Source organism: Triturus cristatus, chromosome 10, assembly GCF_964204655.1.
Source record: "Triturus cristatus chromosome 10, aTriCri1.1, whole genome shotgun sequence".
Lineage (NCBI taxonomy): Eukaryota > Metazoa > Chordata > Amphibia > Caudata > Salamandridae > Triturus > Triturus cristatus.
Window position 1 is genome coordinate 893,116,840 of NC_140593.1, and position 24,486 is coordinate 893,141,325.

Genomic DNA, 24,486 nt, shown 5'->3' on the forward strand with positions numbered 1-24,486 from the left:
AGGAGGTGGCTTTGTGTAGAAAAAGGTATAAATCAGTAGTGACCATGAGGAAAAGGTCCAATAAGCAGGATGCGTGGGAGGAACTCCTACAGAATGAGGTTTTGAAGAACAGTGCCCCTTTTGGGGAAATTGTAAATTATCCTTATTTCCCTGGAGCGGGTAATGTCAGTAATGATTGTCTGTCATGCCATATTCCCCGCGAAGATTAATCTGTGTATTCTAAGGGCATTTACAGATTATATAGGACAACTTAGTCTGTGCACGATTTGGTCCCCCCGGCCAGGCCTTGTAATTTAGTTTTTTAGGTAGGAGAAGTGAAGGCATCCATAGAAGGTATGTCTAACAATAAATCCTCTGATCAGACGGAGTTCCGGCCAATTTTTTTTAAAACCGACCCAGACAAATGAGCCAAAACATTGACTAAAGTTCTGAATGCCGCTGTGATGGACAGGATCCCTCGAAAATGGGCCAAATCAACAAGTGTACCTGTATTTAAGAAAGGGCTGAGAAATTATCTGTGTTGTTCTCCCTCTTGCTCCCCTACCCACCACCAATATATGGGATTTGTTTTTAAATTTGTGCATTGATCCAATTTATCCATAAATGAGACATAAGCATTCAACGTCCTTTGGAGACCGACTGCAGTCCTAGAAAATAGGATTGCATCGTCTTTGTACAGGTGAGCTGGTATATTGAAAGTACCTGCACTAGGAATATCCGGACTGACGGCAGAGAGAGTCTCCCAAAGCTGATTTATGTAAAGGGTGAATAGAACAGGCGCCAGAATTTAGCCCTGCATTATCAAACGGTGCACTTTAAAAGGGGCTTGAGTCTTGCCATCTTGGTCACATCTAATAATGGCCTCCAAGTCAATGTGCAAATTAAATAAAAAGTGCACTATGTCTTTATCTAAACCCATTTTATCCAGAATTGACGAAAGTTTGTTCCTGTTAACCATATCGAAGACCGAAGATAGGTCCATAAAAGCCATATATAAATGACCTTGGTTAGCAGTATTCTATTTATCAATAACCAGCTGTAGATGAAGACATTGTTTCAAGCTCTGATACAGATTGTCTGAAACAAGGAGGAACCCCCTATCCTGAGGCTCCGCATTAGCCATAACATTGCATAATATCATATCGACGAATCCAATTAACACGTTCTCCCTCGTATAGAAGATTTGATTTTAGCTCACAGCTACATCAGAATATCAATTATCTCTTTGCCAAAGGATATTTCATTCATCAAGGGATGTCGAAAGAAGAAAATAGAGGTCGTTGACCTCAGTTATTGTCTCTGTTGACAAACATACATATGTGATATAGTTTTTTCTGCCAATACAACATAGGATCCATCGTGTTTTAACAGTGGCCCTCTCCTGGCAAAGGCATTTCCCAGTCCCGAAACGTGCGTAGATTACAATGACTGTTAATTGTATTTGTGCCACTTGTGTTTTGCCTCAATATCCGTGGGAAAAAATACACACATATGAGAAGAAATATTATCTAATAATTGTATATATATGAAGATTTATTATATCCATGCAAAGTTATCGTCAACATTTTGACAATGTTTTTAATTGAGCTATTTGAGATATGGTATGCATGATGATATGAGTGAGATAGTATGAATGGACTTTGTTGTTGTATCAAATATTATTAATAAAAGCATATTTTGTATTTTTTGATAAAAACAGTATTCACTTTTAGTTCTTTCTCTTTCTAACTATTAATGTAAGATTATATTAATTGATTGTTGCCTTAAGTCTTCACATTGATTGGTTCAAGGTACTTCTGCCCGCACTCTCAGAACCCATTTCTCCTCCAGCAGTCTGATAACCGTGAGAGAATGCCTCGTCCCAAGATCATGGCTATCAAGTCTATTAGAGAAATAGGACGATAAGAGCCTTTAATCTGGCTAGAGTTGAAAATTACTTCAGTGAGCACCTTCTTTTATTTAGGGGTTCTTTTCGATGAAAAGGGCTCATGGGCACCACTTTTGCAAAATAAAATAAATGTTTTTGCCAGGTCAGTGGCCTCAGTCTTCTTTTAGCTAGCCTTTTAGGGGCTAAACCAATTAAGGCACTTATTCAAATTTATCAGGAAAAATGCCTCTCTTTGGCTTCTTATGGGAATGACATTTGGAGCTTCAAAAACACACAAGACTTACAAATAATCGAGAATAAGTTTTTAGACGCCTTTTGGCAGTGCCCCAATCCATTGCCTCCTTTGTAGTTCATGAACAATTAGCGGAGGACTACATATTAGATTGACTGGCAATAGGGCTTTTGTTAAGATGGATCACGATATGGTCTAATCCTGACCTGAAGCTTAACAGGACTATCCTAAGGGACTGCATGTCATTGGACAAGGCCAAATGTATACCATGGCTTTTTGACAAAACCTTCTGTTCGCACGCATGCTTGATCTCTACTTTTGGGTGTGCGAAACTATACCTTACTTCTGTCACTAACCCTCAGCATCGATTTATGTTGACTCGTTTTAAGCTTAACCAGCTGCACTAGTTTTTAGCAGGTCCTATTGGGTGGAATAAAGGCAATAATTTAAATCCATGCACCGATGACAATTTTTCAGATCAGGACACTTTCCACTTTGTGCAGTTTTGCGACTTTTAGTGTGTCCCTTGAAGACAATTTATGTTACCTTAACTGAGAGAGACAGTTCACTCAGACCAGACTTTTCTTTTTACAAATGTTATCCAATCAATTCATCTATTTTATTGTTGCCAGATTTTTAATGTTCGCTGTCAGACTCAGAAAAAGAAAGGGTCGATTTATATTTGGAACATACTTTCACTTGTTTTTCTATTCTGATGATGTTCATTATGGTTTTTTAGCCTTGGATTTTATCAATTCTATTTTTATATCTGGAAGTTTTTTTTTATTCTTTCAGGATGAATTTTTCCCCGTGGTGGTTTGCTATTTGTAGGTAACTGTCTTAAATTAAATAATGTATTTATTTATTAATATATTTATATCTGTAAGGTTTTTATCATTATCCAAATAAAGATTATTCTGACTGTCTTATGTAATAACTGGTAGTTTACAAGATATGTAGCGAGTTGCTTGTTAATATGTTTTCCCGCTATCTTGGGGGTAAGAAGACTGGGAGCTAAATTGTCTGGTTAAGGTGGAAAGGGGGAAACCCCCTTAGGCAGGTAGTTGGGGTTGGTTCTAAGGAAAACCATGTTAATCTGGGGGGAAAAAGGCTCTGTAGTTCAAGACTATGTCTAAGGGATGTTATTCCTACTAAAAAGGTGACTTTCAAGGAGAGAAAATGTAAAGGTCAAGAATGCAGTGCCTCGAAGGGAGGTCCCTCACGTTTAGTGAGGAAACTTTTCGGATTCCAGACTGGTGCTGGAGGCACTCTAGGATTTAATAAAATTGATTTTGAGAAGTGAGGAGTGTTCCCTGTTTTTCATGTACGTGCGTCAGTGGTTAGGTGTAGCCGAATGAAGGTGTTTGCTTGCCATGACTTTTACAAATGTAAGAGGTAGCAGACGATGCCTTGTACCATAGGTGTAATGTTTCTATGGTGCGGGATACAGTCGCAAAATAACTTTTTCACTTGCCAGTATATTAAAGTACGTATGGTAGGCCCATCGGCTTCTAATGTCCATGTACTCTTGACATAAATTGAGATAACTACATTTTAGGACCTCAGGACCAAGGTCAGGCTGCCTGGGGACAGGTGTCTGACTCCACTTTGGTTCTGGGTGAGACGGTCTAGCCTTGTTGGGAGCTTCTTGTGTGGAGTGATGGACATCTCTAGAAGGGTCGAGAACCATGTTTGTCTGGCCTACGTGGGTACAACCAGGATGGAGATGAGGGATGTGTATGCAAAGATAACTGATCAGTTCATCGCATGTGGAAACCTAGAGGTAAAGCTTGGGCATTTTGCATTTTTGCACGTAGTAAAGAGGTCTATGTCAAGGGGACCGACTGAAGTAAGTAAGGAAGTAGGAGTTGTGGGTGGAGTTCCCATTCGTGGACTTGTTGGTGCATATCACTGAGCATGTCTGCAAATTTGTTCTCCACCCAAGAAGGTACTCCGCCAGGAGATGTACTTTTTACATTTTTTTTATTTTCTTATTGAGTTTTTCCAATAACATACAGCAGAAACAGAAATTTATACAGCACATAAGCGCTAGGAGATGTACTTGGTTGTGGATTTCTCAATGTGACATTCACTGAACTAATGCGTACGGTTGAGGAGTGTGTGCGTTGCCTTGCTTCTGCAGGAAAAACATGGCGGACATGTTGTAGGATCTCACCAAAACTATCTTGCCATAAATGTCTGTGAGAAAAGCTTTGAGGGCTAGGTGTATGGCTTTAAGTGCCAGAAGGTTGGTGTAGAAACCCTGCTGATGAGGTGGCTGCAGCCTCTGGACTGTCATGCCGAGGAGATGTGCCTCTATCCAGCGAGTGAAATGTGCTTGGTAATGGTCACCCGCGGAACCAGTTCTGCGAAGAGCCTGCCACACAACAGTATGTTGCTGTGCCACCACTGCAGAGAGTAATGGGTGCTGACCCTTATCAACATTGGATCTTCCCAGTGACCCTCCACTTCTGACCGTTGTGCCGAGAGGCGCTCTTGAAGTGGACACAAATAGAGCCTTTGCTTGAGGGACTGTGGGTATACAGGAGGCCATCATACCTAGGAGATGCTTTACTGTTCGAACTGTGAGACAACAGAACAACTGAAAAAGAAGCAGTAGCTGCTGGAAGGCTGTCATCCTTTGGTCACTTGGGTATGAATCACAGTGACTGCAATTACAATGGACCTCAGAAAGTGTTGGACATGAAGGGGTTGGAGGTAGGACTTGGTGATGTTGCCTGTAAACCCCAAGCTGTGGAGCAGAGAGCTGGAGGCTTGGTGTGGACTAGGCACTCCTTTCGGCTTGCACTCTCGATTAGCCAATCATCTAGGTAGGAGGAGACGCAAGACTCGCCCATTCTAAGAAGGGTGGCTACTACTGAGAGATATTTGGGGACACCCCCTCCCGCCCCTTTCTGAGGTGGGTGGCTATCACACCTAGGCATTTGGTGAAAACACATGGGCTCTCTGAATCTAAAGGGCAACACTTTAAACGAGTGCTGACCACTTACCATGGAGTATAGGTAGCATATGTGGACCGGATGGATGGGGAAGTGGAAGAAGGTGTTCATTAGGTCTATTGTGGGCATGAATGTGCCTTGCTACAGTAGGGGGATGAGATCCCGTAGGGTGACCATGTGGAAATGGTCTGTGAGGATGTATCTGTTTAGAGGCATGCGATCGATGAATGGCCTGAGAAAGCAGTCCTTTTTTGGGGAGGAGGTACAGGTAGTGAACGCCTTTGCCCCGGTGTTGAGGGAGCATAAGGCATTGGCTTAATTAATGTCCCTTTCAGAAAGAGTGCCTGGATCTCTTTTCGCAGTAGGGCGAGGTGTTCTGAGCTGACGGTGTCTGCGCAGGATGGGATGTTTGGTGAGGTTGAGATGAGCTCAAGTCAGTAGCCGCGCTTGATGATGGAGAGAACCCACCGGTATGTGGTGATCTCCTCCAAATGGGGAAGATATCCAAAGAGCCACCCTACAACAGGTTGTCATGACCTGCGTTAAATACAGCTACCAAACCCCGGCCACAAAAACTACACGTCCCAGAACACCCTTCTCTTCATTCACGAAGCGCCAGGACCAGCGAGCTTCCTGATTGGGCGGCTATATAGCCCCGCCCGTTCCAGGAAACTGGGCTTGACAATCTTTCCCGTTGACCGAGTCACCCACGAACGCCAGGCGGACGGTGCTTCCCCGCCGGAGGTCGGGCGTGTTCCACCCTTCGAGGACTGCGAGGTTTCCCGGAGCGAGATTCTACTGTTACAAACCAGCGCCAGGCGGATGGTGTATCCCCGCCGGAGGTCGGGTGCTTTTACGAGACTTCCCCGCAACTACCGAAAAGGATCAGGTAGGGCTCCTCGCTCGTGCGAGACCCTCGTTACTTACTTTCCCTGACTCAATAGGGACCCACTATTACCCTAGGTACTTAGGTCGCTTCACACGTGCTTTTTCAACACGTACCCTGGATTCCCTAGCTCTTATCCGAAGGGGACAAAATCAGCAGTGAGATTGAGCTGCTCTTCCCGCGCTGTGCTGATAACAGCGTGAGAGTAGGACAGCCTTAACTGTTGAGCAATACGCACATTGGTGTCATCAGGAGTAGGTGCACTCTGCACCAGACTTAAAGACGTTTTCTTTCTTGGCGACTCCACAGATGAAAAGGGGATTCCATAGCTTAAACCTACTCCCGTTCAGTTAGTACGGTACTCCCCCGACACGCCTGCGGATCCTGAAACTCTCCATAGCCACCTCAAAAGAACACCACACAGAGCTATCCATTGTTATTCCCTTCTCCCCCGGGAGGACGTCTGTCCACAGAGTAGTGTACTCCTCTCTGGGGCACGACGCGCTTTCGGGAAGGAGGGAACTTTCGTCTGACACCGTCCCTGCTGCCTTCTGGTCAGGTTAGTGGCTACCGCACAGTTGTGCTTCTAACGCTGTCACGACACAGGTGTAGTGGAAAATGTGGGGAAAGTCAATGTTTGGCAGTAGAGCCTCCCGAGGAGGGAATGTCTTTGTCTCAACTTTTGGAGTTATTACCCTTGAAGTTGCCTCATGCATAACCCCCATCTCCCTGTTGGTGTGAAGTCTGCAGCTGGCGTCGGTATAGCTACGTGGGTAGGGAGAAGTAGCCTTGAACCCTCCCTCATCTCTACTGCCTCCAAAAGGAGCAACTGGCTGAAGGAACTTGAAGGGCACCCATGTCCTTAGCAGTGTTGATGGTGCTCTTTATCTTTACCAACATCTCTTCAACATGCAAACCGAACACGTGTTCTCCATTGAAGGGCAGGATGATGGGATGTTGCTGGACTTCTGTCTTGAAGCCAGAGACACACATCTAAGAGTGGCAGTGAAGGATCACTGAGGTGTTCACTGCTGTATCAGAAGAATCTAACGCGCACCAAATAGCAGTGTTGGATATGGCTTTCCCTCCTCCACGATCTCTTCTCCCTTCTTACGGAATTGGTCAGGGAGATGTTCTTCCCATTTGGGCCCGGACGTAGTGAGACAGGCGGCACCAGAACTGCTGATGCACCAGTGTGTGGCGCCACCAACCGCTACCCTCTTGTCAGATGCATCAATGCACTTACTCTCCTTATCAGGATAGGGGCACTGCCTGGAGGTAGGGCTTCATCTGCTGTGTTCCGTGCGGTGGAAATGACCAGGGAGTCTGGAGGAACAGGACTTCTTATATAGAGGAGATCAGATGGTACAGGCTCAACATTTTCTCAATCCTGGGTGTTACCACCTGTGATTTCACAGGCTCTCTAAAATTCTATGGGCTGATCTTATCGTATTCTTCAGCATAGGGAGAAACCGGAGGAACTCTCTGTTCTAGAGAGTCTATACCAGGAAGTCATCTGAAGAGGTGACTTGCATGTCACCCTTGTGGTAGGCTATCGTACATAAGATAACACTATGGAAAGCAGAGGTGGTGTCCATTTGCGGAGACCTATCAGGTACATGGTCACTGTCAGGGTCCCCAGGAGTATCCACAGTGTAGTCTTCACAAAGATCTTCCGTAGGGTGTGCGTAGACTGGTGCACTAAATTCCTCTGCTGGAAAGTTTCTGAGTTGGACTACGGTGACACCTGAGGGGAAGTTGCAGGAAGTGGAGGAGGTGGAGGTGGTGGTGTAGCTAGTGGTGGTGGTGGAGGAGGGTTGCAGAAGAGTGTCCAGTTCTTGAGCAAAGTCTTCACAAAGACAGGGATCTTGCCTGTATTGGGGGCAATAATTATGCAATACTGCCTTTCATACAGCTCCCTTTGGAGCTTCTCAAGGAAGGGCATCTCCTCAGAGTCGAATATCAACTGTCACAAGAGTTGATGTTTGTTTCAGCATTGAAGTCGCTTTCAACCTTGACGGAGTTGTCTGCTTTGAAGGTTCAGCACATGTGTAGTCTCGTACTCGAGGTCCGATGGAAGTGCAGGTGACGCTCTTGGCTGGGTCCTATCTCTTATCTGATACCTTGACTCTGTGCCGACCGGTACAGCGGTATACCCAGAGGTGGCAGTGGCTTATGCACAAGGCTTGATCCCAGAGGGGGTAGTGCTCAGCTTCCACGCTTGGCCGCTTTTGTGTCTTGGAAATCTATTTAGAGGTGTAGGTCTCGATCGTGATCCCACGTCTTGATGTGGTCTTGGAATGAGGTCTAGGGTTGACTGAGGTAGACAAGGCATCTTCGAGCACCAATTCCTCCTCTTGGACTTTCTCCTTTTCGGGCTTAGAGGAATCTGATTCAATGATGTGTGGGTAGGGTTGATGAACCGGTACAGCGGGACACTCACCAAATTCCTACTCTTCGACAGCGAGCAGGTTTGCTTCAGCGAAGATGTCCTGTGTCTCCGTTGATAATAGAAAGATCATGCTGTGTCTCTGCACTGCCGAAGGGCATTATTGCTCCTGAAGATCAAACAGGAATTGCAGCGGTGTCATTCCTCGTGCCCAGGGTTACTTTGAGTTCCATCACCCTCTGCACGCCTTCATTCTATGGCAACAATAAGGCATATGTATGACCACGAATGGCAGGGGTGCTTTGAGGGTCTATTGGTCCGGTCTTTGACAACTATGCCCAGAGCGGTGGAGTGAATAAGAGGAGAATGATGGAGTGAGCACCAGGCTAGATGGGATGGGAAACGACACTCCAGGGGTCCATGAGGTTAAGCGTTGAAGGTGTTGATTCCGGGATCAACTTCAACACACGTCCAAACCAGCGGAGAAAAACAATCTAACAATGGAGTCGGTGTTCATGCCTGTTCACAGACCGAGTAGGAGTTATGGAGACCTCATGACTTAATAGACTTCTTTGAAGAAAAAACAAGTTGCAACATTCCAAGCCCAACACTGGGTAGGAGGAGTATGCATAGCATGTATATCTACAGCCACACAAACATTCACTTCCTGAGCAAATTCCATGTTACCCACAGATGCAGTAAAGGGGTTAGGCCCAGCAGATCTCCATGATACTTAGGCCATGGGCACAGAGGGTGATAGCAGCTTAACACGTCGGCTGACACCAGTATTTTCAACTCAATGGTCACTCTGGAAATGTTTGAAGAACACTATTTGAGCCTTTATAGGTCTGCCTGTGGCCCAAATGTGGAACGGGTTTGTGTATATTTACAGGATGTAGCGTTAGCCCGGCTTACTAACACTCATTGAGAATACTTAACACACCCTATCACTGTCACAGAGATAAAAGACAAGATACGAAGCATGCCGAAATGTAAAGCTCCTGGCAGTATTAGCGTGTGAGTGCAATTTTATATGGGATATGCAGTGCTTTTGGTGCCCCAGCTATTTAGAGTATATCAGGAAGCATTTTAAAAGGGCATGCTTTCAGGCACACTGAATAGAGGCCTTGTTGATTACATTAGCTAACCCAGAAAAACCTTACCAGTTGTGGTTCACATAGATCCCTTTGATTAATCAACTGCAATAATAAAATATTGACAAAATTACTGGCAAAGCTATGAAGTTGGACTAGTAAAAATACTTAGCTGAATATTGCTGGGTTAAGAAATAAAATGGACGATGTTAATTGGATTACTTTTCTAAAAGATTATGACATTGTTGGGCTTCAGGAATCATGGGAAGTGGATAGTACTCTTTGGTTAGACGGCTTTACTACTTACTTTGAACCTGCTAGACCATCTGTTATGGGAAGACCGAAAGGGGGTTTGATCACCTTAATCTCTTTAAAGGTTACAGGGAGTCATCCTAAACTAGAAACAGGACTAGTAAACTGTCTAGTTGTTGAAATTATACCTGTATACTCAATCAAAGTTTCAATTGTTAATTTTTATAATTCATTCGATAGAAATACAGTCACTGAACATTTGTCTAGCCTTAAAACCTACTTAGAGGGTTATAAGGAGAAACAATCTACACCTTATTCGGTTGTCATTTTAGGGGATTTTAATATACATTTATGTTATAAGAGCTGCTCTGTCTCTGATAGTTTAGGGCCTGTTAGGTTCCCAGAGATACATTTTGAACATACATCACAAGGTGAATTTCTGGAGCAAACCATAGCAGATCTGGGTCTTTCATATCCAACTAATCTATGTGATATGGACGTCATTCCATCCTTTAAAGGAAGGGGCAGCCATACGACCATTGACTATATTTTTATAAATACTGCCCTTGAACTATATGTTAAAGACCATACGGCTATGTGGTCACAATTTAGTGACCACAATCCCATACATTTGATATGGGGGGGGTGGGGGTATTGGCCGTAAATCGGAAGGCAATAAATGGGCACCCACAGCAGTAATTATGAACACAGATCAGGGCCGGAGATTGAAATGGTGTATGGTCATCCCGGAAGATTTTTGTAATGATCTAGTTACAAACGTAGGGCCAGAAATAGAGCTATGTTGCGACAGTGGGGCTAGAGAAAATGGGATTTTAACTGCCTTTGGTAAAATGTGTATACAGGTAGCAAATGACCTGTTGTATACCCGTAAGGAATACCCAAATACAGGAGAGAGGTGGTTTGACCATAGGTGTTCAGTGGTGCATCAAAAATTAAAGGCTGCTTTAAAAAACAGACCACAAGATAGGAGTCTCATAGCTGCCCGCAGGAAAGATTATACGTTGGCAATAAATACCCGTATGACGGATATTAAAAATGATGCTTTTAATGAGCTAATGTCAACTGACGTAATAAAGAACAGCGCCAAGTTCTGGAATGTTGTAAACAGACCATTCTTCTCTGATAATAAGGGTAGCTTATTGAAGTGTAATATCCCTGAAGAGGATTGGTTTAATCATTTTAAGGTCATATATGGAGACCAGGATGAAACCGAACCAAGGAGTCCCATTAATGTGGGCAAGAAATATTCCTTAACTTTTACAGATAAGGAAATAGCAGTGGCCATAGCCCAAATGACAAAAAATAAAGCTCCCGGCCCGGACAGGGTTCCTGCAGACCTTGCTAATAAAGCGTGTGAAGTTGGTTTACCACAATACTGGTCACAATAAGTAATAGTAGAACAGAAGTGACCCGCGTTGCTATAGGCCAATTTCTTTGATATCATCAAACAACGAGAGAGAGGGGGATTTTTTGTATATAAGGGGCCCAGAGGAAATAGTCAAAACAACAAAAGAGTGTGCCTTCTTAAGAGAAGAGCGAGCAAAAAGAATCACATTTGATTCTTTAGAAAGCCCTCACTCACCAACCTAGTTGGTGACATGCTTCATCATTGGGCTCACATCTACCGCACTGCCTGTATCAACTGTTCATCAACTATATATTCATCCTTATGTATTCTAATTGTTGAATTGTTTAATGAATATGATTTTATATATTGTTTTTTGTTAATATTTATTGTCACTGCATATCTTCTTTAATCAAATGATTTAAAATGAATTTAGAAAAACAAAAAATGGAAATTGAAAATAAATAAAATTATTTTTTCATAATAATTATGTATTTTTGATTTATGTATAACTTATAACTAGTGGTTGCATTTAGCACATACCTAGAATATTTTGGCATTTGATATTGAAGCTTGCTATAGTTTCCATTACCTAATGTGGTTTGTCCCTACGTATAGCAAGTCTATTGGTTATGTAGGGGTCCCCTTCTTTTCAAAAACCATCATTGGGCTCCACCAGGAAGGTCGAGTACCTCCCCGGTGTGCTTCGACACCAGAATTACTGCGGAGCTGGTTCGTTGTTGTGTGTTTTTCTACGTGCTAGTGAAGGTGAAGTGAATTTAAAAGTGTCTGGGTTGTGTCCAAAAATAATTTTATTCGTTGGCCAACCAGGCACGGTTAAAAAATCGAGTGAGCGATTTTGATGCTGGATAGGTGTCTCAGCTATGTCTCACTGTGGGTGATCTATGTCTCACTGTGGGTGGTCAACATGTTTCTGCCTGTATGTTGCGACTAGCTAGGCATTCTTCAGGACCAGTGCATAATCCCCGGCGGTATGAGCGCGCTAAGGCTCACCCTGACCTGGGAGTCATGAATGTGAAAAAAACAGGAAAAAAGATTTAAAACCTGCTGTTCCTGAGGGAACCTGATCCTTGTAGGAACCCTGCAGTTATCTGAAAGGGAAAAAACAGACACACAAAGACATACACAAATATTAAAAGTCATGCAGTCACAAGGCGTATGTTGTTTCAAACTTTCTCGTGCACTCATGCTCTTTTCAATCTGCATAGTAGCTATATCTCACGTAGCTATGGTGTGGTATAGTGAGATATGGTTGTGCACATAGTATTCATATTAAAGATCGTGGTGGTGACAGATTCCACGCTTAATGTGATGGTACCGAATTTATATAGCGCTATTACACCTGCATGCCGGGCGTTGAGTGGTATGGGTGTGTCAATATCACACACGCTAACGTGACTTTCAAGAACTCGCCTTGTGTAGTGTGGCAGGTGGTTGAAAGCACAGAGATATCCCTGAACGGGTAAGTAAGCTCTCTTACATGTGGAGTGTTCATTAATCACTCCATGGGTCTCGGGAGGGGGGTGGCGGCAAGTAGGCACACCCTGTGGGGAGAAAACAGGAAAGAAAAGAAACGTTGGAAATCACATTAGTGATCCCACTGTTTAAACAAATAACTTATCTGTATTGTCGTGTAGTCGCCAGATTCTACTCACGCCAGCAAAGCCAGGCACCCGCTCGGTACCTGTACACTCCCTCTGTAACCGGACGCCGTCGATGGTAATGTCATGTCCCCGGATTCTTTAATGGCAACTGAAAGGGAGCTCACCGGGATCGTGTCCGCATCCCGGATGGGCGGGGGGTGTGTCACTGGGCCAACGTCATTCCGTATGTGGTTAGTTAGCCGGCCAATAGGCGGCGAGTACTGGAGTCATGTGATTCTAAACGTCATGCGTTCAACTAGAACGCTGACCTCCATCGTGCCCATTGAATTTCATCAACAAAGTTTTATTGACAAACGTGTTGTGTTGTGGGAACTAATCCATAGTCTATTGGCGATGTATCGTTTGTGAGAAAACGGATTCTTTTACGTGAATGGGAAAGAAAAGGTTTCATAGAACAGGCGTACAGACTGTCTATTGTCAATGTAATAATTTAGATTGTTAATCGAATTTATTACTAGTCAAAGCGCGTTGGCAATGATTACTGCGTGAAAAGCTAGTTCGGGAATGATTCAGCAGTGGTATGTAACGCGTCCCATGCACCCTAGTAGTGGGGTGCGAGGAACTCATGGAATAAAAAGTATAATCACAATATCTAGTAGTCATAGGGAAAACAGCTTTGCATATGTGCTAGGTTTTAGTCACAACTGGCATATGTCAAAATCAGCGGGGGGTGTTTCTGTCCACTTAGTACAGTGCCCCATGGAGGGTAGAATATGGTTCACAGAATTATGTTAGGACTGGTTCTGGAATACTTGAGCGGTGGTGGTCTTTGTAGTGGGGAGAACTGGAATGGAGTTGTGCTTACAGCATCTCGAAGTCATGGGGAAAAGGACTGTGCATGAGTGCTTAGTTTGGTCATACAGGGCTTATACCAAAGTCAAAGAAGGTGTGTCTCAATCCTCTTAAGACAGTGCCCCAAGGGATGTTATCGTTGAACCCATTTTTGTTGGTAGACCCACCTCTGTTCTTTCTCAAATAGAGACTGCTGGATATTTCTACTTGTGTTCACATGTTCAATAACAGTCCACTTCAGGTCATTAGTGATATGATTCTGTTGTATGTAATGTTCACTGAGTTTGGACGTGATCCTCCCACATGTTACTCCTGTGTTCGCACACACGTTGTTTCACTTTTCGTGTGGTCATCCTTACATAACGCAGGCCACAGGGGCACGTGATCAGATAAACCACGTTAGTGGAGTTGCAGTTGGTGTGGGTGCGTTGTGACCAGATTTTTCCTGGTTCAAGGTCAAGGGTCTTTGTGGGCATAGTTAGGTGGCAAACGCTACAGTTAGTGCAGGGACAATGGCCCACTACTCTCGGTAGACCCCAAGCTACAGTCACAGAGGGGGTCTCGATGATTTCTTGGACCCGGGGTCGTGTATGTACTAGGGAGTCCCTAAGGCTACGGCCCTTTCTGAATGAAAAGAGGGGTTTCTCCCAAGTCCTGTTGTTGCTAGTGAGAATCCTCCAGTGTTTGTTGATTACTTTCTTGACTGTGGTGGATGCAGTACTGTATGTGGTTACACAAGTGAGAGGGATTTCTTGCTTTTCTTTGGGGTTGCCCTCAAGGAGGGCTTCCCTAGGTTGGTTCCGCGCTCTTGTAACTCTTATTCAGGATTCTTTCGGGGTATCCGCAATTTTTTAATCTGGTGGTGAGGTCAGCTAATTGGTGGTGGAAATCTGCCAGGTTACTGCAATTCCTCCTAAGCTGTAGGAATTGGCCGTATGGTAAATTTTCCCAGAGGGGCCTGGGATGGAAGCTGGAAAATTCCAGCAGGTTGTTCTTCGCAGTCGGTTTGTAGTGCGTCTTGGTGATGAGGCCCCCATTAGATTTTGAGATAACTACTTCTAGGAAAACCACCTCCTGTTGGTTACAGGTGTGGGTGAATTTCAGGTTATGATCTAGGGTATTGATCCAGAGGAGGAAGGTAGTTAACATAGTCTGGCGACTACACGACAATACAGATAAGTTATTTGTTTAAACAGTGGGATCACTAATGTGATTTCCCACGTTTCTTTTCTTTCCCGTTTTCTCCCCACAGGGAGTGCCTACTATCCACCACCCCCCTCCCAAGACCCATGGAGTGATTAATGAAAACTCCACATGTAAGAGCTTACTTACCCTTTCAGGTATATCTCTGTGCTTTCAACCACCTGCCACACTACACAAGGCGAGTTCTTGAAAGTCACGTTAGCGTGTGTGATATTGACACACCCATACCACTCAACGCCCGAGGAGGCGTGCAGGTGTAATAGCGCTATATAAATTTGGTACCATCACATTAAGTGTGAAATCTGTCACCACCATGATCTTTAATGTGAATACTATGTGCACAACCATATCTCAATATACCACACCATAGCTACTTGAGATATAGCTACTGTGCACATTGAGAAGAGCATGAGTGCACAAGAAAGTTTGAAACAACATACGCCTTGTGACTGCATGACTTTTAATATTTGTGTATGTCTTTGTGTGTCTGTTTTCTCCCTCTCAGATAACTGCAGGGTTCCTACAAGGATCAGGTTCCCTCTGGAACAGCAGGTTTTAAATCTTTTTTCCTGTTTTTTTCACATTCATGATCCCCCAGGTCAGGGTGAGCCTTAGCGCGCTCATACCGCCGGGGTTTATGCACTGGTCCTGAAGAATGCCTAGCTAGTCGTAACATACAGGCAGAAACATGTTGACCACCCACAGTGAGACATAGATCACCCACAGTGAGACAAAGCTGAGACATCTATCCAGCATCAAAATCGCTCACTCCATTTTTTAACCGTGCCTGGTTGGCCAACGAATAACATTATTTTTGGACAAAACCCAGACACTTTTAAATTCACTTCACCTTCACTAACACGTAGAAAAACACACAACAACGAACCAGCTCTGCATTAATTCTGGCGTCGAAGCACACCGGGGAGGTACTCGACCTTCCTGGTGGAGCCCAATGATGAAGCATGTCACCAACTAGGTTGGTGAGTGAGGGCTTTCTAAAGAATCAAATTTGATTCTTTGTGCTCGCTCTTCTCTTAAGAAGGGACACTCTTTTGTTGTTTTCACAATTTCTTTGATAGACTCAGCCGTGAAGGTTTTAGGCAGAGTGGTTTTGGTCAAACTCACAGGGTGGCTAAATGACTCTAGCATCCTTTCAAATCTACAGTATGGATTTAGGAAAGGGAGAGGTACTACGGACCAGTGCCTAAATCTGCTTCTATTATCTGGGAAATACATGATCGCGAAGAACGGCTCACTCCATTTGGCATTTATGGATCTTTCATCGGCCTTCGACCGTGTTAATAGATCCAAGTAATGGCATCTGCTACTGAAGTTAGGATTGGATGAAAATATTGTAAACTTTTTGGTGGATCTGCATCAAGATCTTAGAGCCACATTGAGATTTGACCAAAAAGGCAACCTAACACGTAGCATCCGTATTATCAAAGGAGTGAGACAGGGTTGCATTTTAGCCCCACTTCTATTCACCCTATATATTAATAACCTTTAATCAGTTTTAGGGGGTGCTAGTTTGAACATTCCCCGTGTAGGAGAGCGATTAATTCCGGCTCTCCTATACGCGGATGACACTGCTTTATTAGCCAGAACGGCCTACAGCATCTTTTAACAACCTTTGCCACTTTTATGAAGTCTTTGGACTTAGATGTTAATTTCTCTAAGTCTCACATTATGATTATGGGGGTAAAGCCTAAGAAATGTAAGACCCATTACGGTGAAGGGAATGAACTAACACGGGTGGCGTCGTTTTTATATTTAGGAATATTATTTGATGAAAAGGGCACATGGATCACACAAATAAAAGCCAAAAGAAAAGTAATGGCCAGATCAACCATTGCAGTCCTAGATTTCGCCCGCAGATTGGGATCGAAACCTATGCATGCTATGTTAAATATCTACAGGGCTAAATGCCTTGCTATAGCTAGCTATGGTTTCGATCTCTGGGGATACAGAGATGCCAGTGATGTCCAAATAATGGAAAATACATTTCTAAGAAATTTGCTATCCGTGCCGCAATCAACATCTACCTATATCATACACCAAGAAATGGGTATAGGTTTCATATCAGACATCATAGGAATGGCTCCTTTACTTAAATGGATAGGTATTTGGAAAAACCCGGAGCTTGAGAGGAACTGCGAAATTATTTGCGATTGTTTAACTCTTGATTTAGCTAGTCGTATCCCGTGGTTAAATTATGTTAAAAGGATTGCATCTTATTTGGGGAGACCTGAGCTATATAGCTCCCGGATAAACTCCTAAAGGCAGGCATGCTCTGGGTTAAAAGCACGTATGTGCAGTAATCACAAATCGATAGGAAATTAAGGAAACCCCTTGTGCGGGCACACCAGTTGTTATGGACATCACAAACGATTGAGCCATATTTAACTTTAGTTACAAATTAGCATCATCGTTTTCTTCTGGTGAGATTCAGATTGAATCAATTACATTTGCTCCTTGCTGAACCAATGGGATGGATAAAGCTGGAGGATTTGAATGTATGTACTTGCGATAATTTTTCCACACAGAACTCAATGCACTTTGTATTATTTTGTGACCATTTTTTGCACATCCGATACCGGTTAATTTTACCCATTTTAAAAGGAAAAGGATTTACCCAGGCTAGACCAGCTTTTATATATTTACAAATGTTGAACAACGTTTGGGAAATTTTTAATACAGTTAGCTTTTTGACCGCTGCTGTCAGATTAAGGAGAAAAGGAAGAATTGTTAATAATGAGAATTCCTTTTAGAAATCTCATTAAATTGTTATGTGTATATTGATGATTTAGATCTTGACATTCGTATTCTGTGATGAATGTGATTTTGTAACAATTTTTTTAGTATTTTTACTGTATTTTTTGTAGTATGCTTTTATGGTTTTAATTAACCGAATAAAGTGAATTTGACTGACTGACTGACAAAATTACTGGCAAAGCAACTACTACCTCTGATTACAGCTATAATACTTCCAGAACAATCAGAGTTCATTTCTGGAAGATCCACACCACATTGCCTTTGCACTATGTTTGCACTTACACACCACCTAAACCCAAAGATACGGGCATCTGCAGCTCTATTAGATGCAGCTAAAGCATTTGACTCCATCGAATCGGACTACCTCTTCTAGATCATACAAAGGATGGGTATTGGCCCCATAGTCAACAAATGGCTGAAACTGCCCAAAACACAACACACTGCGAAACACAGAGCTAATAACATGCTCTCACATTCATTAAATATCCACTGGGGCACTAGCCAGGTGTGTCCACCATCTTAATTTATTTTCTCCAGCAGTGTGGTAGCTATTGCCTGCAAGCTTCACCAACACCATTCACAGAGTGGTCTAGGCTTCAGGGCGGGACTGGGTGTGTTGGAAGAGCTTCAGGACATAACCTTTGTTGGGGTGGAGACTAATTTGGTTCAGAGTCAGATAAGATTTTTGGAACAAGGTCTTTCTTTGGTGCCAGTGATGTTGGGGTTGGTTTCAAGGTCAAAGGGACTGGCGTGGATTGTGGTACTGGGTTGGAAGCTGGCTCAGACATGGGAGCAGAATCGGGGACGGTTCAGGAAGCATAGACTGCATGGAGCACAGATTCGCCAGCAGTAACCAGGCTTTAGGCCTCTATGGATACTTTGGCCCAAAGGTATGCAACAGGGAGATGGGATAGGGCCAAAGATTTGCAACCAGACAGTTTTAAAGGCATCAATCTATTGTGATGTCGCAGAGGGCCCCAGAAACGTAAGGAGTTATCAGGATCAGTTGCGGAATTGCCTCATCAATGGGGTACTGAGAAACAGACTGAGAGGCACCCTGAAGTCCTCTCAGCTTCTCTGGCTCACAGTGGTGGGACGGACGATCCCTACTTCGCCTTCGCATTCATCCACTTTGACTTCCACTTACCAGAAGACTTGGACTGCAAAGAGGACCTGTGGAAGGAACAGCTCTGAGAGCGGGAATAGGTTAATACCCTCCAGTTCGAGGGGAAGCTGCACTTTCATAACTTTGATCGCCTTCTGATTCATAAGCAGGCCCGAAAATCATAAAATGTTACTTGACCTGCAGGTCTAGTGATTTGAATAATCTACTCGATCTAACTGTAATGCACTTGACCCGTAATCTGGTCTCAAATTATGTTATTTTAGTAATTTTTTTTTTTTTATAGAGCCACCATTTTCTTTGTTATTACATATGAGAGCACCTTCTAATAGGAAAGTTCAGCATTTCTGATGTATATAAAATATTTTGTTTGATTGAACAGACTCAACTTTTGCTCCATGTATAATAAGAATGTATAATAAGAATCTAGCCCACATATAAGGTACAAACCACCCCCGGCCTGCTTCTTAGTTCACTAACGGCATTGTCATCAGAGTGGGGACAGGAATGTTGGTCAGTTAATGTTTAAAAACTCACTTTTAATAAATATATTGCTAAATAAATGTTTATCATTTGCACATTACCAGGTAGTGTTCTGATATGTTTCCGTCCTATTAAAAAAACACAACAACAAAAAACCTTAATCACAGAGAATTACAAAAAGAGTGTTTTAATAACTATCAAAGCATATTTTGAAGTGTTTGAAAAGTTAATTTACAAGCTATTAATATGATGTGTGTTAAAGAAAAACTGACAACGTACAGCCTTTCTTTTCACGATTGTCAGACAGTTCACTTTACAAAATACTCCAACTGCTGCTTATTTTCTGCTGGAGGTTGTGTTTACTTTTCTTTTCCTGACTGCAAATTGTAAGACATAAGATGCCATTTGACCGCTTTCTCTAAACGAAAAGCAAATGTGACAAGATAAAAACAAGATTTAAAGGCATCTTTATTGCCCATTCATTTTGGGAGAATAGAAAACCTGTTCATCAGCTCACGGGTCAGTAGGCTCTAAAACAGCTTGCCCTGATAAAATCTGACTCCCCTTTGAGTGTGGGCAAGTAGATATTTCGAGGCCTGATAAGGGCACACTCCTAGCAGGTCTTAGGAGTCGTCATGCCAGCATCCAAATACCAGCGGCATATCTCTGGGAGTTGTCGAAGACATTTGTTTGCAACAGCTCAGACAAAGTTTAAATCCCATAGTTTTAGGACGGGACATAGTTCCTTTTCACACTGGAGAAACGCAAGTTTTGAGAAAAAACTCATTAAATGACAAGGAAAAAGTGTGCACAAGCTCTGGATTTGCATGCTTAGGGACAGAAGGAAAGGAGCTGACATGCAGGGGTGGCACTTATATGTGGCTCAATCTTTGGGGGTTGAACAAAGTCAGCGTGGAGCTGCACAGCGCCACCTCCTGGAGCAATGCTCATTAAATCTTCCGGATTCAATCTAGCGCCTGGTATATTCTGAATGTGAGAAATCTGCAGTTAGAAGTATCCATCAGAATCTATCTGTTAAAATAGGATGGCACACAAGTGGAGTAATGTTCTTTTTATTGGGCAAAGTGTGGAATTTCTGGACGGTATGATGTACGTTGATCCCCACCCATTCTATACCTTTCCCCGCATAGAAATGTAAAGAAAAACTAGTAGTTTTGACTAAAGTTTAATACTTGCATGAATTCTGGGTAAGAAAAAGTGATGGGATCCACGAAAGCCACACTACCCAGGACTTCCTCAGGTGAATAGTTTTCAGAAAGTTTGGGGTTGGTAGGAATTCCTGGGTTCAGACCAATCTTGAGCCCAAATACCACAGCTACCAACATGGCCCAAAATATTGAAATGGAAAAATCTTGGTGTCTTCAAGTTGCATTTTGTGGCCTTTGGTGTCACTCATAATAGGCCCTCCCTCACAAGTGGGATATAGTTTTTATCCAGAGGAGTGTGTCAAAGCTGTATGGTAGGACTTTTGTTGAACCTGCAGATTCCAAAACTTCCCCATAGAAATGTGCGCAAAAATCTTTTTTTTGTTTTGTTTAAGTTTAATGTTTGCAGGGCGTTTTGTGTAAGGAAAAATGGTGATATTGATGCAATAAAATCAATTCAACCTGGAGGAACCAAATTAGGAAACCAACCTTTTATCTTCAAACAGTCACTCCACAATCTTCCGTGCCGTATTGTGGGGAGGGGGTCAATACCTGCACAGTGAAAACTCAATATTGTGGGGTCTTTCCAGATTGTAATTTTATTCTTTTAGAACTCAATGAGGAAGTGTGGAACCTTTACTGTAAAATGACGCACATAAGTATTCTTTGAACACCTGAGTAGGATTTTATGAGAAATTAAAACTCTATGCAAACTTGACATTGTCTTGGTACGGATTTATGGATGTAGTTCTTAGTGGTATGAGCAAAGATTGTGGAGTCACTGTTTTAAAGATAAAAAGTATTACTTTCCTCAAGGGGGGGGAATTGATTTTTCCTTACCCAAAAAAGCCCTGCAAGCATTGAACTTCTTATATGGTGCTATGTCCCCTTAGTTTGTGAGGCCCCTCTCTCTTGTCTAGAAGCGAATGATGCAAGCCACATTACTCAGATGACTAGTTTTCAGAAATACCACTCCAATCCACATGACAGGAAATAATTAATATCAAAGGAAAGGAAAGGAAAATTCTTGGTGTCCACATGTTGAAATTTGGGCCCTTCTTGTCACGGGTAATAGGCCCACCAACAGAAGTGGAGTACCATATTTATCCAGAGAAGTGTGGAACTTAACCCCAATATCACAGTTGTAAGAATAACCATTTCTAAATTTAGACACTTGGGCACAATTAAAATAGCCTGGCTTTCCTTTATACTTAGTTTTCTTTCATTAGATGTTACCACATAAATTGAGCCTTGATCAGTATTCAATAAAAATCATTATAAGCTGGTGATCAGTTGAGATTGTTTTACAGACAACCAACAAACACGATATAAAGATTCTGATTGGCTAGCTAAAGCTATATTACTCTCGTTTTTTAGCTATTTCTTTTTACCCCCTACTTACTTTCATTAGTTTCTGACTTCAATAGTTAATTTGGGAAAACCAAGAAACAAACATAAATAACCCCTTGATGAATTTTGTATATTCTTCAGAAATGTAAAACTGTATAAAAAAAACCAATAGGAATTCTGACTACCACTTAAAAAGTGCAAAAACTGTAGTGAAAAAATATCTTTATATTTTTTGACCTCTCTGCCTGTTCCTGAAAGCTTGTGCAAGGGCAATTTTAGCACTGCTGATCTTTTGTTCATGCCATTTTCTTTTTAGAAAAAAAAAACTATGCAGCACAGCACTTTTCCCCCTATCTTTCAAAAATGAATAATTTGCTATATTTTGCCCATTTTTCTGGTGCCTTCCAGAGGAATCCACAAACTCTGGGTACCTTTAGTGTCGCCAATGAGGGGAAAGAGGATGTAAATTTGGCCTGGATATCTTTGATGGAAAAAATGTATGAATCCTTAACGGTCAACTGATCCGCGTATCAGATAAAGTCTCCGAAATTGAAGGGTGAAGGGGCGAGAGGCCTCAACATTTAAGGGGTTAAAAAAAATCTGGAACTGTATTTAATTCAAAAAGTAAGTTAAGAGTTACTTTCCATTTTTCTTTAATAAACAATTTAACATTTCCAACAAGGTAAACAACTAATCCCAAGAATTTCCTATTTCTACAAGAATAATTATGTTTATTTGTGCTTGCTAGAAGTACGTTTTTCAAATTAATACTCAGTGCTTAATTTGTTAAAAGAATAAGTACGGGGGCACACGTTTTTTCACGACATCTATTGGCGCTGCTGCTGAATGTCAGGATTGATGAATACCAAGGTTGTACAGCCAGCCAAGGCGCTCAAGGAACGCCTTACGAAGTTACTGGTGTCATGTTTTTCACGGTCCTCAGAGACTTCACGGTCTTGGTCTTCATCTTCCAAAAGGGTCTTTACCTGCCTGCTACTGGTGACCCAGTGTGTCTCCTCAGGCATCCTACCACTCGTAGTTTGATAGTTCAGGCTGCTACAGCTTCACAGAATATGGATTCTTCACCTAGGACTCAGTTGAATAGAGGCTAGGAGTCAAGATGCATGTGACAAGCACATCTTTTCTTCTGCTAGTTCTGCTTTAAGGTCCACAAACACGTCTTGTGTCTTGGGCATTTTTCCCATCCTTTGTGGGATTCTTTGCAGACTATGTTGCCATCACTTCTGGATAACCTCCATTCTGACATTGAGAAGCTGATTAGAGATGACCATCAGGCAGCTAAGCTAATAATTAGATGTGGCATGGATACTACTGATTCAGTAGGCCAGGCCATGGCATCTACAGTGGCGCTACGGTGTTGCGCATGGTTAAGAACTTCAGGTTTTTTTTAAGGCTGTCCAGGTGGTCGATATGTCCTTTAACTGCGCCCATCTTTTTGGGGTTCAGGCCAACTCGGCATTAAGGCGCATCCATGATAGGCGAAGTGATACAGAGTCTTAATTACTCTTTCTCAGTTTCCATGTTCTTTAATTGTCCCTATAATTAGGTTGTATGGGTGATAAAGGTTTTTTATTTTCTTCTTTTCCGGATTCAGTCTGACGCCTGGGGAGAATTCAAAAGTTAAGGAAACTGCAGCTAGATGTCTCTATCAGATATCCTAAACTGATTATTGAGACACTGTGTGAGTGTAAAACTCATCTTGATTTGAAAGTTTAATAGATTGTACATGTAGCAAGGTATATGCCCATCAAGTTAAATCCTTGAGCCTGGTATTCATGATGTGAGAGGCATAAGCTCCGACATCATGTGGCAAAACTAGTCTGAGTGGACAGCTCCAACACTAAACTGGCAGGATGGGTCAGTGACTTGAAAGTCTGCTGTTAAAAAAAGATGGAGTGTTCCAGACGTCATAAGTTAGAATCTTGACAAAGCAAACTTAACCTTCTATCATTCTGTAGGTAGGTAAACTGAGTACTATAAATTGGGCAATGACAACATATAATATTTACAGTGCTTAAGAACGGCAGAAGTGCAATATCCAGCAGTTAATAAAACTCCAATTATTATAATTATGGAAATCCATGCTAAAGGCCCATTAGACAGTGATACACAACATTATTTGTGTTCTCTACTTACTTGCAGTACTGCACAACTTACTTTTTGGCCAGTGTTATATTATAATAGCTAAAAAGCGTGGGCCAATGACGGAACGACAGCTTTCTCCAGACCTCTTCATCTTCTGCTCCCCAAGTCACCTCAGTATGGGCATTGTGCTCTGGTGTGCCAACTTCCTTTAGGCTTGTCTGAAGCCCTGGAATCTCCCCCCACACTCTGGTGCCCATTTCCAACCGGTCCTTGATGGAGTCTAGACTCTCCTGCTGGGACTGGTTTTCGAGGGGCGATGCAGCACCTGTCGGAAAGACAGAAAGCACACTCTGGACATCGCCAGAGGGAAGGACGGGCACAGGAAGAGGTGGCAGCCCGGTCTCACCCAAAGGGCTCTGTTCAGAAACTTGTGCTGCCAGGTAGGTGCGGAGACCAGCTGGATCTGTATACACAAGAATGCCAATCCAGATGACAGTCCCAACCTAAGGGATACACAAAAATTCCAGTCATAAAACCATGCGTTTCTTACAGGAGAACTTATTTTCTGTTAAACTAAAATTATAACATTTTACATTTAGATCTCAAAGAGTACAACTGTAACAAAATAATCAGCATAGTCAGGAGGAAGCCAAAAGAATGCATTAAAAAACAGAAGTTGAGGCTATGGCCTCTAGCAAGGAAAATCGTTCCAATCTTGCTTCTGGACTCCAGAAGG

The 24,486-nt window shown here is 42.7% G+C and overlaps 1 protein-coding gene across 3 annotated transcripts in view; it reads right to left on the reverse strand.

Moving 5' to 3' along the window:
* The window catches only part of SCAP (SREBF chaperone), a 654,188-nt gene that overhangs the window by 224,366 nt on the left and 405,336 nt on the right, over positions 1-24,486 (reverse strand). For all 3 annotated transcript variants that reach the window (XM_085628619.1, XM_085628621.1, XM_085628620.1), the window contains exon 13: positions 23,823-24,253. In XM_085628619.1, coding sequence (XP_085484745.1) covers positions 23,823-24,253 — 431 coding nt within the window. The remainder of the gene's footprint in view (positions 1-23,822; positions 24,254-24,486) is intronic.